This window comes from Dipteris shenzhenensis, chromosome 26 (genome assembly GCF_047967505.1).
Source record: "Dipteris shenzhenensis isolate YYH24624 ecotype China chromosome 26, Dip_SZ_1.0, whole genome shotgun sequence".
In the NCBI taxonomy this organism is placed as follows: domain Eukaryota; kingdom Viridiplantae; phylum Streptophyta; class Polypodiopsida; order Gleicheniales; family Dipteridaceae; genus Dipteris; species Dipteris shenzhenensis.
The window spans coordinates 35,841,669-35,860,536 of NC_141621.1; the positions used below are offsets into that span (position 1 = coordinate 35,841,669).

The window sequence follows — 18,868 nt, forward strand, 5'->3', positions numbered from 1 at the left end:
TGCAGCCCTCCGACAAACAGTTGTCACAAATGTGGTTGGAGTGGAATAACTCTACTCGGTCAGAGAGCATGGCAGTTCAGAGGATGTGCTTGGATCATGCATTTTGGAGTGATATGCTAGCCATAGTTAAAGGCCTTCATCCTCTCTTTGCTGTCTTGCGGATATCTGATATGGAGGGAAGCACTCTTAGCCTTGTTACTCACTTTATGGATCAGTTGCGAGCCTCCCTAGAGCGATGTGACACACTCACACCTTCGAGGTAAGCGTTTCATGTTTTTCCCCTATATTAATAGTATTATAGTTTATGCTTTAAATTTTAATAGTATCATAGTTTATGCTTTTTGAAAGTTGAATCTTATGGTTTACCAATGCTGGATGGGGTATTGACAATTATAGGCTGCAAGACATGAGAGACCTTGTTGAGAGTGGATGGAGGTGGATGCGAAGGCCTATCCATGGCCTTGCAAATATGTTGCATCCACTCTTCAGGTCTCCGGAGCTGTTCAATAAGCCCACATTGCTTGCAGACTTTTTCCGTGTCTACAAAGACGACATGCAGTTTGAGCTTGACTCGCAGTTGACGCAGTACATAAACAATGTGGGTGTTTCCTTCTCTCGACCCACTTCGAGAAGAAAGGAGATTTGTGTGAAACCCATAGAGTGGCGGAAGACATACGGGTACTCCACTCCTCAGCTGCGAGCTTGTGCTCTTCGTGTTTTGTCACAAGTGGGGATTAGAATTTAGGATCTTCAATTGTTTTACAATACTTTTATAGTATTCAAGATTTATTATTTTACGTAACTATAGTATGGTTTATAGTTATTGCTTTAGCCTTTGGCACTTTGCATTGATCAAGATTCAACTCCAATGTCCATGGCAATAGGAGTGCTCAGCAGGGGCATGTGAGAAAATGGAGCTCTTACTCCCTCACCCATACAAAGATAAGAAACAAGTTGACCACGAGCCAGCTTGAGCGACTTGTATACTGTCGTGCCAACTTCAGCTTGTCAGAAAGTTGAAGGCATTGGAAGGTCCTATGCAGGTATAGTAAATGTTATTAGTTAAGCAAAAAATGGTTACAGTTTGAACAATGTTTAAGAAAGTAGAGTATGTAATCCATCCATTTTTGAATTGGAATCTATTTGCAGGTAGATCCCACTACGATTGACATCAACAAGCAACGTGCTTATGCTCCATTGCAAGATGATGAGTAGATATACGCATAGCTCCATAGGGAGCTTGAGACCATTGACAGGCGTGTCACTCGTTCACGTCATAGAGCTGTAGTTACAGCATTCAAAGGCAGAGGCCTAGGTAGAGGTCGTGGACGAAGAAGTGGATGTACTATTCGACGTGGTTCAGGAGGATCTCAAGGAGGAGTGAGGACTTATTCTCGTCGAGGCAACGAGGAAAGAGCCAGTACTTCACAGTCCTTGACAGATGGGGAGGTCTCCTTGCCAGATGATGAGGCGTTGTTGCTGGGTGACGATGAGTCAGACTCAGAGCAAGATGACATTGATGTGGCCGCAGTGGAGCCACAATAGGATAGTGAGGGCAATAGTGACTCCTCTGATGAGGATGAGGACCTGGTATAAAATGAGCCAAATGAGCTGGTACACTCTCCTATGGACAAAATGTCTCCAACCAGGTCATATTCCTAGGTACAAGTTGGGGCACCTCATCAGAGACAGGTATCAGCCCTCAACCAGGTCCTTGACAAAATAGGTGTAGCAATGCCTGGCTAGCAGCCTTCATCCATGAGGCCGTCTGACACAGAGAGCGGTTGCTAAGAGCACGTAGGGGTGATCACAACACACAGCCATACCCCACTCGGTGTACGATCGCTGAGTTTTTCCAGCCAAACAGCACCAACCAGGACCCATGGAGATGTCGGCCTCAAGGACCAGAGCCAGCCTCCATGCTCACCAGATCAGGCACCTGACCCACAAGAGTGACGATGGCACTTGTTCGTCGCAGGACTACAGCCTAGAGACCACAACAGATTACAGACCACACATGTCGATCATCGCTAGCAACCTATCACAAGCTATATGTCACCACATCAGCTTCACACACCGACGCCCCCCTCCCAGAGTTGATGCCCCTATTGGCTCCCGCTCCGAGAGCCCAGAGAGTTCTCGATACATATATGCTCACCAGACCGGGCGCCCAACCCATAGGAGTGATGGTGGCACTTGTTCATCGCAGGACTATAACCAGGAGACCACAACGGAACACACATGTCGATTGTCGCCAACGACCTATCACAGGCTATATGCCACCACATCAGCTTCGCACACCCACGCCCCCCTCCCAGAGTTGATGCCCCTATTGGCTCCCACTCCGAGGACCCAGAGAGTTCTCTTTCTATGTATCGATGCCGTTATGTTCAGGACTTTGGGTTTTCATTTGTATTCATCATGGGTGTTCATGCCCGCTTAGTAACTCCACCCTCAGCTCATTGTCTCAGTTTCCTTTAGCCTTGTAGACCTTCCGAATACTTTTAATGAAATCTCTCTCTCTCTCTCTCTCTCTCTCTCTCTCTCTCTCTCTCTCCACCATCTTTCATGTCTCACAATTCTCCTCCTCTCTCCCTCTCCCTCTCCCTCCCCCCCCCCTTCCCTCCCATCACAAAATAAGTACTTGAATAGGAGGGGAGAATATGCCCTCCTCCTAAAAAAGAAAACAGAAACAAGAACTCCATGTATGGAATAAAGCTAATGCCTGCCGTATCTGCTCAAAAAAGGGAGAGGGAGGCTGACTCCCGAAAACCCAAATTCCCATGATTGGCAATCCTCGTGATACAGAGGCCGATTTCAGATTTGTGAGAATGAAGGAGAGATGTAAAGTGATACATTGGTGCATTCTAATTTCTATCAATTCAAAGTAACATGAGGAGAGGTACTGTCCACTATATCACTATGTAACAATACATGATGAGAGTAAAAAAGTGTGCAAAGGCAAAACAGGAAACAGACTTACAAGCTAGAGGCCTGAATCCTGATGCTGCCACCCGATCCTCCCCCACCATAAACACCTGCATAGCCCCCATCTGCACGTAGAGTGCCATCTAAATTTAGCCATACACTTGCAATAAAAATTCTACCTCCCCCGCCACCTCCTAGTTCCTCCTCTCTGCTTGTAGTTCCACCTCTGCTTCCGTAACTCCAAGGAGCTGAGAGAGAAGACCATGAATAAACGTCTCCACCCCATGCGTCCTCCTGATCCTTACCATCACCTTTCACACAGAAAGCCCCCCTACCTCCATGGCCGCCACCTGCACCATCGAGCCCAAGTGGAGTCCCACTGGTCTGTGGAGGGGGAAGCCCTCCCAAACCTGTTGTATTGAGTGACGATTCTTCTACCAACTGCACATTCTCTGCATCTATTACCAATGTTCCCGCTATGATTGAAGCATTTCTCCCCATATACAGATCTCCTGATAGATTGATCTCGATGGTGCAACCACGAACCGGACAAGTAAGGGAAACATTGGCTGTGAAAATCAAACTTCCTTCGCCTCTTATGAAAGAATCTTGATCCAAAACTACGCTGTTATTGAGTGTACACGTCGTATCTAGCGATCCATATCCTCGCAAGTCTTCTTCACAGGAGAGAGTCTCGTTTGAATCGTCGCCCAAAAAACGGGGATAAATCTCATAGAACGTAGGAAGTGCCCCATCCTGCTTTCTAGGAAAAACTGTGGCCAAAACGTCTGCAATTGAGTCTTCCAAGTCGAAATGAGGTATAATAGGGCTTTTTTGAGGGTCGCAACAACCCAATGGAAGGAAAAGTGAAAGCCAAGCGAGGTAACTTAGGAAAAGAAATGCCATGTTGGAGCCTCGGACGCATTACACTACGTGAGGAATATTGCAGATAGGTATGGAGATGAATTCCCTTCGTAACCAGTCTCTTCCGTAGAGGATCCTAATCGACTGAGGTAGCGGACGAAGTCAGACGGCAGTATTTGGGCTCTCTAATTCGTAGGCTGATCCGATTTCCCGCTTCATCTCCTTGTCGTAACAAGTGCCTGCAATAGAAATTCAAATTCCATACCACAACGGTAGCCCAGGAAACTCTGCACCTCGCATTGGAAGATCTGCTTCACAGTATTTAGACGTATGTGCATGGAAGGCGTGCTTCACTGGTTGAAACGCTTCATTTCTGGACCAATCTGTAGCATTTAATACTGACAATCCAAAGCCGCAGAGAGCCCCCGATCAACCTTCTGATGATTTGAACAGTAGAAAGAAAACAGCACTTATCAGAGAGCGGAATCTGACACACACTTGAGAATTAATCCCTACATAGGAATTAAACGTTTTGGACAGACGTTAATGGAACAGGTCAAAGAAGAAACCGGAAAAGCGAAGTCAATCCAGCCTGTAAAGCATGTAGCGTCCTTACGTTCAGGAATTTATCCGACTTCGTTTGAAAGCTCAATAATCGTGCTAAGCTAATTGCCCTAGACCTTAACACACGTCTCTGATGACAATCGCCCCGAGGCTTCGCTATTCCAAATTGATGCTAATGGAAGGCTTCTCAGAATTTAGAGCAATTGCAAAGATAGATATGACTAAGGGACGAAGCACTAACGTGTGCAACAGGTGAAATGAAGAATCGTCTTAGAAATGTGGTTAACATATATGAGCATTGGAGACAGTAAAGCGAAAAAACTGAAAGCAAATAACTGCGGCGTGTTACAAGCGGGCCAGCCGATCATTCCGCCCTACAAACCTGTCTATCTCCTCTTTCTTTATCAGCGTTTCTGTGCGCCTTTTACGGAGTTGTACAGCAAGCGGAGCGAGGGGCATATGCGGCGATTGAGTCGAAACGTTTTCCCTTTTTTTGTTGTATTGATTTGCCAAAGCGCTCAACCAGGATCGCGGAGTTCTTTCCGCGATGCTCCTAAGTGTGCGCCTCATGCTCTCCCTCTGGAAAGGGGAGGAGCATGCGAGGATGAGGCGATGGAATGGAGCGAGGCGTGAAAGCGAGGGATGGAAAGGTGAAGAGAGGGGAGGAAGAGAGAGAGATGAAAGGGGGAAAGGAAAGGGAGGTACCTGGGGGGGAAGGAGCCATGGAGAAGGAGGAAGCAGGAGCAGGAGCAGGAGCAGGAGCAGGAGCTTGAGCTTCGAAGGGCAACAAGAAGAAGAAGAAGAAGAAGAAGAAGAGCAAAACGCAAAAATGCAAAGAAGAAGAAAGAGAAGGAACGAAGACGAAGATTATAAGTCTCCATTTTTATTATTATTTTTTATTTCTATTTTTTAACCTAACAATATACTAAATTGCCACTCCCTGCTGTTTCTTAGAATTTTTTCGTCTCCCTCGCCACGTGGCCTCCCTTCCCTCCCACTCCCCGCCACGTTCCCCCCCTCCCCGCCGTCCGATCCCCCATCCACGCCTCCCCTTCCTCCACGTGCCGCTCCCCGTCCGCGCTCGCGCCACGCTGGCACTCCCGCTTTGCCTCTCTCTTACGCGTCCCCACTTTTCTTTTGTTTTTTTAATAAAAATTTGTTAAAAATGAAAGTTACTTACTAATCCCCCAGAAATAGTGGCAGCTTTACACTCGATAAAGTGCAGCCACCGGCCCCCCCCCCTCCTCTTTTCACACACATTCTTGCACCATGCTACACACACACACAAGTTTGCAATGTGCATTACCCTCCACCGCTTTTGCACATTCGCTCCCTCGAGAAGCCCCCTGTTGCCTAGAAGCCACTAGCATTTCACCAACCATTGGTGGAGAGGGCAAAAGCTGCACACACAGTCGCCAAAATTAGTTCATTTGCACATTCTCACTTACTACAAAGCACAAAGACCCTCATTTGCTATCCGACCCCAATAAATTCCAAGGCTCCAAGCTTGCCATAAGCAAGGCAACCATTATTGCAAAAGATCCCATACAGCTTCATTGAAGCTCAATTGGCTAAGGGACAAGGGCTTTGCATTAAGTACTAAGGACCATTCCTTATGCAAGCCAAGCTCACTCACACTAGAAGTCTAGAGCGCCAACACCCCCACTCAATATGATCACATCCCCACTGAACCCAACATATCCTTTGTAAACTCGCCTTTAAATGTTCACAATTACTTTTGAAAATCTACCCTTCTTTTGTTTTTTGCCTCTCTCTTCGTTTAAGGATAAAATGGCCACTAAGTTAGGTCCCCCCAACAAGGCATGAGGTCCATTTCTCGCCTCATTTTATGCAAATACCACATGCCTTCCCCATTGATTCATGCTTCACAAGCACGAGAGGATTGTTATTCCACCAGCCCAATCACATTCCATGCTTTGGGGATAACGGCCCCGCCACCACTTCTTAGGGTGAAGGGTTGTGATCAATGATCCATCTTTCAAAGAGTAGGGCATGTTTTGAATTGTCCACCTTGGTCCCTCTCCTTTTTACCATCCTCAATCCAAAACGCTTACCCTTTAGCCCACAGACTCTATGGATTATGGGTCTCATTCCAATCTTTCTCAAGGCGTGAAGAGATGTAGCCCCACCAGAGTACTTTCTAGGGTAGGTGTAGCTACAGAATTGATGCCTAGCCAATGATCATACCATTAGGCCAAGTCACACTTTATACACACCTTTCCATATATGGTAAAAATGAAGCTCGCCTTAGCTCCCTTTCCCTTATAATGGGAAATTTTTCCCTTGTCTCTACTTCATTTTATTGACTCTTCCTTCATCATGGCATTCACCTTCATCATGGTTTACCTCTTCCCAACCAATTCTTTGTCTCTCCTTTGTACAAACCTTCATCATGGTTTACCTCTTCCCAACCCATACTTTGTCTCCCCTTTGTATAAACCTTCATATATATCATCCTTCCTTTTTAACCTCCTTTTCATGGTAAGGCTCCCCACTTATTGCCCCCTCTAATGATCTCTCTCTTGCATGCCCCCCTCCCAAGGATGTCAAACTACCATACAATGAGAGAAGAAGCAAACCTTTTTGAAGAGCTCCTATGCCTTGAATAAGCCCTAAGATGAGGTGAAATCATTTCTTGAGCAGCCAATTTAGCAAACCATGTGCCTATTATAATTCCCCCTCCAATTTTTTGCATTGCTCAACCTAGTGCACAATTTTTATACGCCTTCACTTTTTCTTATAATATACACCTTTTATATGGATTTGTAATGGCTTAAACTATGTTGCCTACCTGCTATAGTGTGCAACTCAATGTTTGTATTTTGCTTCATTTATGCCTCAAGCAAGTTTGTTGTTATAACATGAGCTCCTTTACCCTATGAGATCCTGCCATTTGACCTAACATCCATACCACCCACAAAATTATTTTGTTAATGCATTGATTGTTGGGTTTTCCTACCTTGCTTCATTTTTACTCTCAAGTATCACCTCTTCATTAGCTTAACACACTAACCAAGGAGTGAAAATATGTGCCATCTTACTAAATAGACCTGTATATAACAAGAAGGACTAGATGGCTTTTCTTTAATAAAGTAGTGCTTCTCAAAAAAATGTCCATGATAGACATTAAATTGGGCTCAAATATATTCCCAGCAAGCTTACGGTTCTTGTGGTGCTAGGGATTAAATTTTCCTTGTATGACAATATGCTTCTTGTAATAATAATCTTTCACACTCCAAAGCTTTAGTAGTTATCGATAAGATGAATTAATAAATAATTTATCAAGAAACTTGCATTTTTTGTTGCCCCAATAAAGAGAAGAATATCAGCACATGGTTAATAAAACCACACGTCCTTCATGATAGATTGCCATAAATAACCATCATGTGTTTCCATTCTCACGAGGATATTCAAATTATAGTGTAGCACCACATGACTCCAATGTTATTTGTATTTCTTTAAATTATCAAAACTTATGCTTTGTGTTCCATATGACATCTTCCATGCTCGTACATGTTTTTTCTAACAAAAAGTAAGGCAAAGAATATCCATCAATAGCATCATTTCCAAGTATATTGTCTACTTGTAATGTTCTACCCTCATTTCCCTCAAAGCATTATAGCTTTTCCAAAGGTTGTTATGCTAGTCATTATCATTTAGATACGTCTCATGGATTTCCCATAAAGTATGCTAGGTTTTCTTAAACTTTGTAGCTTTGTAAGTTACAATAGGACTGTTCCACATAACATAGAAACCCTCAATAGACACCATAAGAAACCATATTGTCCACTTCACTCTTTTGTTGAGCATATTGCTTTCCTCAAAATGTCATTTTTCTACTTCTATTACCACTATGCCAGCAACTAGCTTAAATCGTAATCAAATCATTTTCCTTCCCACTTTTTAATTGAGTAATTGTAAGCACCAAAACTACTCCCAACTAGACAGTTCACATAATTGATTTGTAATTTTTCACATTTACTTCATGAACATGGATCTATATAAACTTCAATATATTTTCTTATAAAAAATGAAAAGGTTGCCATATGTTTTGGTAAAAGTGCATCATTCTTTTGTCAATATAGAGGTTGAAAGTGTCACATAAGTACGTCAATGCTACTAGAGCAATTAAAAAGTTCCACAATTGTACAAGCCACTTCGATTGTACCCGCAAAATTTGATGGTGTATATGACAAATATATATCAACAGTAAGAGAAAATGACCTTAATATTGTACGTAATTTTAAAAATGACCTTATCAAGTTGTATAATTGGCTAGATGTTAATAGCCCACACTAAGCATGCTTTAGAAAAAACAAAAGTAGACACTTATTTAAAATATATTGCATGTTGAGAAATGCATATCGAGCAACTCTTCCTACAAATGCAAAGAGTGTATGTGCGTAGTGACATGAAATGGTATTATTATATCCATGCAATGAAAGTTAACCTAACCACTACTAGAATCACATATTTTCCATTTCCCATTTCTTACTTTACTCAATACCAAACTATGGGCAATGGGATTTCTGTCCTCTATATAACAACAGTTTATGTTCTGATGCACCATTCATTAATTCTTCAGTAATGAAAAAGACACTCATTAAAAGACCATTATGATTAGCTCATAATTTGGTTTCATCCCTCCTAATTGATCCAATACTAATTTAGGTATCTGTTACACAATTTCCACAAAATTTTGTAGGTTTATTGACAGTTGTTGTCCAAACTTGCTATGCAATATTTTGCATTTTCTTGACTATCAATCTACCTCCTACTACCAAAAAGCCACCATATCTCCATGTATCACCAAAAAAGTCCCATCCATATGTTCCCAAAGCCAGCATAAGTGTTAAACATTAAGCTTTTAAAATAAAAAAGTTATAGTTCTATAGACAGGTAGACAGTAAGGTAGTCTCAACTTCTATGTCCTTCACGGTGCTCACTGCAATCTTTTCCTTCATTCTTTAATGCCGGGTATGACCGCAATCAAGTTTTTATAGTGTTTGTATCCTCCACATATCCGTCCTAGTGTTCCTCATGAAATCTTGTAGAGAAGCGTAGGGACTCACGTGCCACCATCCAAAGAAAACATAATCGGTTATTTTTCAATGGGAAGGTAGGCTTCACAACCCCAACGCAGTTGTTATCCATGTCACGCCACACGATTCATAAGAAAAGGTCTAGGAGCTCTCAGATCTTGAGGAATACATCATTTCTTCAATAAAAACTATGTAAGTGTTCTCCCATGTCTTGCAATAGGCAAAAGAGCTATAGTGGAGCGAGCTATTCTTTTTTGTAATCTACTGCATACTACCAACCCTTCCAGTAGTAGCATTAGTATAGCATGTGTCACAGTCAGTAATACAACTAGCAAAGTAAATACTTGTGTTATGCTTATCCCCAGAATTACAAGTGTTAGCGTTTCCTAGTAAACATAGTCTAGTGTTTAGTCGTAAAGTTTAAGTTGTCCAAAGTTCCTCAAGACATACAAAAAGTATCCATATAATGGCCTATATTATTGCTTTTTGCTGCTGGTTACAAATCCTGTTTGCACATAAGCATTTGTCAATTCTCATTACTATCATAGGTTTTAATGTATCAAGACCAGTAACCCCCTATTCTATTATTTCTAACTAAGCATTTCCGTTTTCCTTGCTATCTCCATGCACTCTCTGTCTTTTTTCCTTTGTTCCATAGTAAAAATGCTCCGACTTTTTCCTTTTTACACGGGTCCTTCCCAGAGTTATGTTTCTCAATTATAGTTACGCTTTTCCACTATTTCTCTAAAATAGCTACGCATGATCTAGTTGAGGCATACACATAACTGGGGCCAATTTTCTCTGTTTTATGTCATCTCTTTTACACATATGCCTATACCGCTTTGCATATACTCTCCAAGCTGTGGGATTATCTAGTTCCCCCTAGGTTCTGTACTCTGCCTACCTCTTAGAGACACAACCCAATACTTGAACATCATGCAGTGCACAGACTTTTGGGATAACCGTTTATGACCCCATTATTGGTGCTCAGATAGCAAGAGATGTAGTAACATTAGAAACGCTCACTACGGGAAACCCATCCCCACTTTTCTTTGAAAAAGGGCTATCTTGCGCTGCGTTGCATATCACAATATCGATCGAGCTTTTTCTATAGCATCACGGCCTCAGTGGTCTAACTAATCTTCTGTAGCTTCGTATATGGTTTTTCTAGAGGCTATCAAACCGCGCCGAATACACTATTGTTTGGCTGTCACAAAACAAAGATCATTGGCCTTAGTGGGTGGCGACGACGGGCCTTTGGTGTATACTGGCTCAACATGTATGTTTGTTATCCATGTCTCAAGATAGCCAGATCTTCATGGTCTTTGTGTACTGACGACTGAGGCCTATTTCCTAGACTGCCTCATGGACTTCGTGAAAAAAGGATTGAGGTCTACGTTTATCAATTGTCAATACGCGACTCATCCAAACCTTGCACTGTAGAGCAAGATGGGCTCGTCCAAGTAACTGCCAACATTTCTTCACCCTTAAGGGATCAACTAGTGCATGGTCATATCAGAGTTTACATCGTCTCTCCCACCAAATAGCTCCAAAGGCATCAGTACCTGTGAACATTTGTGCATGGAGATCCATGTGTATTTCTTGCCTACCTAAACGAAGTGGGCTCCCTTTATCTACACGTATAAGTGCAAGAAAATGCTTTGCTGATGAAGTAACACGGTAGTACTACAGTTTTCTCTTCCTACTTCGAAACGATGAACGTTTATAGCGTATCTCGAGATGAACGCAGGCCTTCATGGGGTCTCAAATGCCTCTTGATGGGCTCATCCTCATCCTACCTTACAGTCTTTCACCATGAGAGCTTTCCCCACAACGTGCATTCCAGTTTTATGCCGGGCACGTCGGGTCCTACTCTATCCCATGGTCCTATTAGGCATATGCCGTAATCGTAACCCTTTCTCACTGGAGAATGCTTAGCTCTTTGCACGCAGGTCGTCCTTGTGCTTGTGAGCACTCTGATCTCAGAGGTGGAGGGAGGCGACCACTTTATCGAGCCAAGGCCGTGTGCCCCTTCTCCCCCTCACCGTGAGGCATGGCTCTCCAGCTAATATGAGCGTTATGTTATTCAACTTGGTCCCAGGCTTCTTACTTGGTTATCCTCCATCCCGCTCTCGGGGGTTGGTGTGTCAGCTCAATGTATTGTAATACGTGCTTCCAACTTCGTGTCAAAAGCTCCTCCCAAGGTCTTTGCTCCAGGTACCATTTGCTGGCACCTGACAGTGCTCCTTGAAGGTAGTGTAAGGCACCTCTCAGTCTCGCACTCCGCACCAATGGCAGTTCTCTCCAGAATATGCAGTTGCTGCCTCTAGGGCCTCCCCTTTTACTCTTGAATAGTGCCCAAGGTATCCAAGGTACCTCAGGGCTTGAACTGAAGCTCATCTCCTCTTTAATGTCTCCAAACTGCTGGGTTTTGTCTCTCAGTTGCCCATGTTTCTTTTGGCACCAATGCACTCCCAGGCTAGCACGTGCCACCTTTTACTATATATTCAATTACTTCCACTATCCCTTCACGCATCGTATTTCCAACGGTGCAGTCATGTACCACGCGTACTTCACTTTACCCCTCATGTATATCTCTCATCCAACGTGTATTTTCCTTTGTCCACCAGTCCCCAAGCTTTCATTCAATAGGGTGCTGGTATTCCAAAGTGCTCCCACTATCACACACTTTTGCCCCCCTGTTATACGCTACCATCCAAGGGGGTTTGGGGAGTACCCTCTATTCGGTCCCTTAGCTCTCCCCATGGAACTCTCCTATTAATTATCATCCTTCCCAATTCTTTAACCAAATCGTGAATAACCAATTTTCACCCTGGTCTCAATTATCCCTAGGTATTTATATCATTCCCTCTATTGGGTTATGAGGTCCTCGTTTCTACCATGACCCCCCTAGTGCTTTCATAACTCATGGTTGGTCTGAGGGTGGGCATTTAGTCCAATATCTAGTGTTTACTATTGTGTGGTCCATGCCACCCCTAATTAATTACCCCATCTTCTCTACTAGTGGTTATAGAATATTGGCATTCTTTTTTTTCTTTATGTCCCACATGGTCAAATCTTAACCCATTCAAGGGCCTTTTTGACATAAGGTCGGGGATCGTGTGTATCCCTCCTATTAGTTGTTCCAATGTCTCATGTCAATCCTACCTTTCCTTGTGCCTCAGAATGCGAGGGGATAGAAAGGGGTAGTGTGTGCGTGCGTGCACGCACATGCACGTGCATGCATGCATGCTTCCATGTGTACATGTGCATGTGCATGTCAAAAGCTTGGTCATTTTGTCTAACAATGTTCTCCTAATGGAAATCAAACTTCTCCTCCTAATCCGACACAATCTATAGTACACCCCGCAAGTTTGGATTAGAGAAGCTATTGCTCAAAGTTATCATGAAGCCAATTGAAGAAAGTTGAGAAGAAGCATGTTTCTACTCAAAGGTCACTATTAGTTCTTTCTATTCACATGTCACTACCAATTGATTGTTGAGCCTTTTTTGTTTCCAATCCATTTCAAGCATTGAGCTTGCATGCTACTTGTGATATGGTAGATCAAGGTCCCCCCAATTGTGCTTTCTAGTGTTGTGGATTCTCATGTCCCTCAGGGGGTGTTTTGCGATGTCTCTCGCAATGTGGAGGAGGTAGTCACAGATGTAATTCATGTAGATATGCCCATACATATTGTTGTGGATATGACCACGTATGTTGTACAACAACCACAAACATATGAATTCAGTCCCAAGAGCCTCATGTGGCTAAGTCTAGTGGTATGCATGTTCCTAAATTACTGGATGTGGCACCATCTACTTCACTAGTGCTTCTTGTTGTGTCACTTACTTAGGAGCCAGCATAGGCAACTTTTTAGCCGTCAATTTATCAAAGCTTATTATATAACTAGTCAGTTAATGAAGGAGGGAAGGCTTCTTGTGCCAGCATGTGCCTTCCACCCCGAAGGAATTAAAACAACTCATTTGGCTTTTGAGGATGGCTTGATTACCCTAGCCTCCTATCTATTTCTTTTTCAAAAGTGCCCCATTGCCTTCTCTTTTATGACAAATGGGCTTTGTAACCTTTTACTTTTGTAACTTTTTTTGTGCGGGTTTTCACCTCTTTTGAGGTTTCCCACCAATAGTATAAAATATCACAAAAAAACTCATGTGTGGGTATGCGTGCACATATGTGTGTGCGCACTTTTAGAAAAATAAGTGTGTGTGTGTAAGCTAGAGTAATCAAATTCTAGCCCAGGTTTGTCAAGTTTATATACATTTTGTTATAAGTAGGCATGGGCTAAGGATTCTCTTAACTTTTGCTATCTCAAACGCAGAAGATGGAAAAATCTACATGGGCAATGGATTTCGTCATATCCTAAAGGTAGGTTACTCACCTGTTGCTATTCCACAAAAGATGAAAGTTGCTAAGGTTCATTACAGTTAAGAAGATGTCATTCAAAAATGACTTACAACTGTTATCCATGTCATGATAATAAAGAAAACATGAAAGAGAAAAGATTTGCTAAATAAGATCAAGCATTAACATAATGAAAATTGGAAATGCAATAATTTGTATCTCATTTTAAAAGATTCAACATGCTAAAGATTGTAATTTTGAACAATCATATTTCGTCATGAAAGACTCAACATGATGAAGATTGTAGCACTCACTAGCAATAATTATAGCATAAATAATTATTGGTTAATAACTTATGACCTAGGATTATCCCATGAAATCAAGTTTGAAATCCAAATTCTTGAGTAATAGATAGCATTGATATTTAGTGGCTATTATTTATGTGTATGCTCAAATGATCCATTCTCTTATAATGCAAGCTCAATTATCAATTCTCTTATAGTGTAACTCAAACAAGACGCTCCAAAACTAGACAAAAAATAAATCTACAACAACAAATGCACACAAAAGACAATGAACAACAAAAGAAGGCACTACAATCATGCAAAGATCACGCCACAAGCCAACAAAGAAGAACAAGCAAAACCAACTAGAACACATATAGCTCCACACCCAATCCACACAAAATTGAATAGTAGCAAAATTTGTAAACATGTGTGTCAAGAAGGAGAAGAAGCATGGGAGAGAGGTGGAGGAGGAGGAGTACTGCACATGCAAGAAGGAGCAAGGATAAAGAAGTAAGCATCCTCTCTATTAGAAACAACATAACACGAGCTTCTATACAAACCCTAATTGGAGCCCTATCCTACTCTTCACACTCACCTTTAGAGATTGCCTTTTCTACCACTCTTTGTTTACACTTGCCCATATATATGCATCCTCAGCAGTCCCTCTTAAATTGCACTTCATAAGATGTGGGTCACTTACAAAACAAAAAGTGCTTCAAACTTTTAGAAGCTCAATGGATTCTTAAATATATATGCAGCATGTTCACTGGGTGATCAAGCACGATATCAATTCAGTTTCTTTAAGCTTAACTTTTTTAAAAGTGAATTGATAATGAACCTCTGTATACTCGGTGCTTTGTTTTGTTTTTTTTCAATAGAGCATTTGGGCAAGATATAGGGTACAACTGGGTTGTCGAGAAAGATATCAATTCAACTTCTTAAACTGTGTCTTTTCTCAAATAAGCGATAATGAACCTCAATATATTTGGTCTAGACATAAAATATAGGGTTTTTGCTAGAGGCATGTTGCTTATGTTGTCTAATTGATTAAGGTATAGGATCTCCTTCAAAAAGTCAAGTTTTGAAAACAATATGTAAAACCAAGCTTATGCGATGAGACTATGCTAGCTATATTATTACTCACCTTCTATGGATGGCAATGCCACTTTGGGCTATTTCATGCTTTGTTAAGAGAGTATTTGTACTAATCAAGCAATGATATAAAACCATCGGTGGCTCTTTGAGCATTGAATCTGTAAAGGCATTCAAATCCAAGTTGGATTGGGAATTGTGTTTGAAACCAAATATCTATTGTTTCTTTCATATTATTTAGCACTCTATGTGCAACTAACAAATGAACATCTTTTAGGCTTTTGTATGCATTGGCTAAAAATTATAATGGTACAACTGTTGAGAGTTCACGCTCAACATCATGTGATCATGTGTGCATAGCACCATCACGTGATCATATGTGCATAGCACTAACCTTATAGAGTGCTATAAAGGAAAGGGTTAGATCCCCTAACCCTAACCCTAAAAGGGTTTGTATATATTCTATTTTTCAACTAAATCTAGTGTACAGTTAGTCATTTGTGGTGTGCTCTCTAGCTGTGCCCTCTCTCCTCATCTCCACTCTTCTCCTCTCCCCTCTTCATATTTTGTCATGGTATCCAGAGCATGGTTCTGCCTTCTGCTGAGGCGCCATCCTTCTTGTGAGAGTGATTGAGAGATTGAGAGTTCTCTTGAGTGTTCTCCGTGAGAGTCCACTTTCGGTGAGAGAACTTCTTCTTTGATGAAAGAATTCCATCCATTTGAGAGAATTCCGTCCATGAGAGATTGAGAGATTTTCGTTAATCTCCTTCCATTCGCTTCATTGTTTCTTTGAGAGTTTGAGAGATCCTTTTGTGAGGGAGAGTTCTTGAGATTTCTGTCATTTGACCTTTAGAGGTTGAGAAAGAGATTTCAGTCATTTTTTGAGAGAGATCTCTTTGAGAGTTCTTCTTCTTTTCCTTGAGAGAATTTTGGATGAAAGAGGAACTGCTCTTCTTGAGGAACCACTCATGGTAGCTCCAACAAAGGGAGCCTACAACACTTTCTGCAGATTCGCCTCTACAACTGTGACTTCCAAGCATAGTCAACCACCAAGATTTTAGAATCTCAACTGACCTCTCCAACTACGAGCCACTGGCGCTCCAAGGCTCCCAGTAGCCTCCAACGCCTAGCTCACGAGCTCATGCTCTACTATCTATTGCGACTAGCACACAAAAACCGCCAGCTCCAAGCTTCATCAATGGCTCCTCCATCTGTGCACTGCTACCTCTTGCGCCTCCTACAACTTGCAATGAACGAGCTCCTAGAGATGCACAATGACTAGCCTCCATCATCAATAGCTACCCTAGACAGCACCTGCGCAACAATGCATCCGCTTCAAACAATAGGCTTCCATCGACACGGAAGAAATCTTCAACCCTGCAACAAGGCTCCATAAAGCCTCTCAAAGCCACCTCCAACAAGCTTCCACGGTATGCAAACAACGCTTCAGCGCCTCCAACGCCCTCTACAATGAAGCGGACAACTCCTCTACAGCCCACCCGATTGTGTGTATCGGCCTCCCAAAACTGCAACGACCGTCGACAACAAGCTCTGCACAAGCTACACCTTCAACCTCCAGCCACGGACTTCAAACGGGCTCCCGAACAGCAAAGCTACCTCCAACCAGCACAACAGCGAGAGCTTGCATCTACAATTGGCCACAGCAACTTCTCCTTCAATCGACAGCCGCCCTCTTAGCTCTTAGAACATGGACGTCAATTGTCATAGCCAGAGCTCCTTCGAACGATCGGCCGACTCCCACAGGCAGCAACGGACCTCCAAGCTTCTGCAAGTAGACGGGAGAGACGACGACGAAGGATGGAATCTTGAGATTCTGTCAGCATCTTGAGAAGATTCCGTCGGTCCTATCTCTACAAGACACGTGGCACCCATAGAAACTAAACATGTGGCACCTTATCTTCACTACCACATTAGTAGTCTCCAGCGCTTGCCACGTGGCAACCTTGTCTTATCCACTACCACATCATCAGCTTATCTACCATGTCATCGCCCTCGTTCAACGTGCCACATCATCACAGCCGACTGACATGTCATCAACCACATCAGCAGCCCAACTCAGCAGACACGTCACCTATGCCACATCATCAGGCCACGTAAGTAAGCCACATCATCTTGCCACATCATCAATGACACGTCATCAACCACATCACTTGTGCCATGTCAGCATTGCCACGTCAGCATTGCCATGTCACCTTGCTGACATCATTTGTGCCACCTCAGCACTGACCCTCTGTAGGCACAGTCCCTTGTCAGGCACACTGTGCACACACTACATGTGCACAAAGCTGCCACCTCAGCACAGGGCTTCACAGGCACACCTCTTGCTAGGCACAGTGCCACATCATCACTGCATGTGACTCACAGTGACACATAAATTTGCACTCCTTTTGCCCCTCCACCTAGATCAAGTCATATCTCTTGATCCAGGAAGAATTTGAGGGCGCTCCAAAAAGGAAAGTCGCTCGTTTTTTCGTGCTCTACGTGCTCTTTACATCATGTGCACATTTCGATGCAAGTTACACTCACATTTGAGCCTCGCCGACAAAACCACTTCCTTCACGCACATTTGCCTCTACATCGACGCATCTGACCTAGCACTTAAAAAGAACAAAAGAAAAGGAATTATTTGCTGTTCTTTCATCGATCGATGGTTGATTTAGATCTAGATCAGAGTAGACTAGATCGCCATAGAGGGGACGCTTTGAATTCCCCAAGTTGCCAATCTAAGCCATGCCCGAAATTCTCGACTAGTACTTACTCGGAGTCAGTCCATATGCTCACATACGGTTTCACATCATTACATTACCTGAAACCTTACATTCATCAGTTCAGTGAGCAGACTTCAGAGTTCAGAGGCAGTGTAGTTTGATTCAGTGGGTAGATAGCACTTGATTTCACACACACATGCCACCATTGTAAAGCCTATTCGGCTATCTCACGGCATCGTGCACATCATTTTTAGCCTTGTAAAGCCTCTTGGCTATTCTCGGCATCATTGCCACAAGCCTTGTAACACAGATCAGATTTTATATACTGCAGTTTTATCTTCACCGACGCTATAGAGATTTCACTTGGCATCTTCAGTGTATTTGCAGTTGATTCATACAGAGATTTTCAAGACACTTTTTGAGTACATTTTTTGCACCATGTCGACTAGCAACCTCAATCTGGAGGCATCTGCTAAGTTAGACAACTCCAATTACGGTACATGGAAATACCGAATGGAGACCATTCTTGTGCTTCAGGACAAATGGGAGTATGTCGATGGGTCTACACCTAGACCATTGGCCGATCTAGCCACCAGTAGCTCTACTCCATCTGTTGTCATAGCACGAGCAACGGAATCTACATCGGGATCTACATCTACACAAACAATTTCCGCACTAGTAGCAGATCCTGCCATTGCCCGAGCTCAAGCAGAATGGGATAAGAAAGACAAGTATGCCTATCACCTGATCAAGCAGAACGTGCAAGATGTCATGCTAGGACAACTCAACATAGTCAAGACATCAAAAGAAGCATGGGATATGTTCGCAGCTCTCTACGAGTCTAAGAACACATCTAGGATTCTCACCCTAAGAAACCAGATCAACCAGAGTTTTTGAAATAGCAATGAAATCGGTCATGCTTATGTACTCTGCATAAAAGACTACAACAATCAACTTGCAGCAGCAAGAGAGACAATGAAC

The 18,868-nt window shown here is 42.7% G+C and overlaps 1 protein-coding gene across 1 annotated transcript in view; it reads right to left on the reverse strand.

Moving 5' to 3' along the window:
* Positions 1–5,187, reverse strand: part of LOC147885004 (ephrin type-B receptor) — a 95,774-nt gene extending 90,587 nt beyond the window's left edge. The window contains exons 1-2 of the mRNA XM_087397902.1: positions 5,062–5,187; positions 2,984–4,229 (exon numbers count right to left, since the gene is read on the reverse strand). Coding sequence (XP_087254028.1) covers positions 2,984–3,834 — 851 coding nt within the window. The 5' untranslated portion in view covers positions 3,835–4,229; positions 5,062–5,187. The remainder of the gene's footprint in view (positions 1–2,983; positions 4,230–5,061) is intronic.
* Between the last annotated feature and the right edge of the window lie 13,681 nt (positions 5,188–18,868).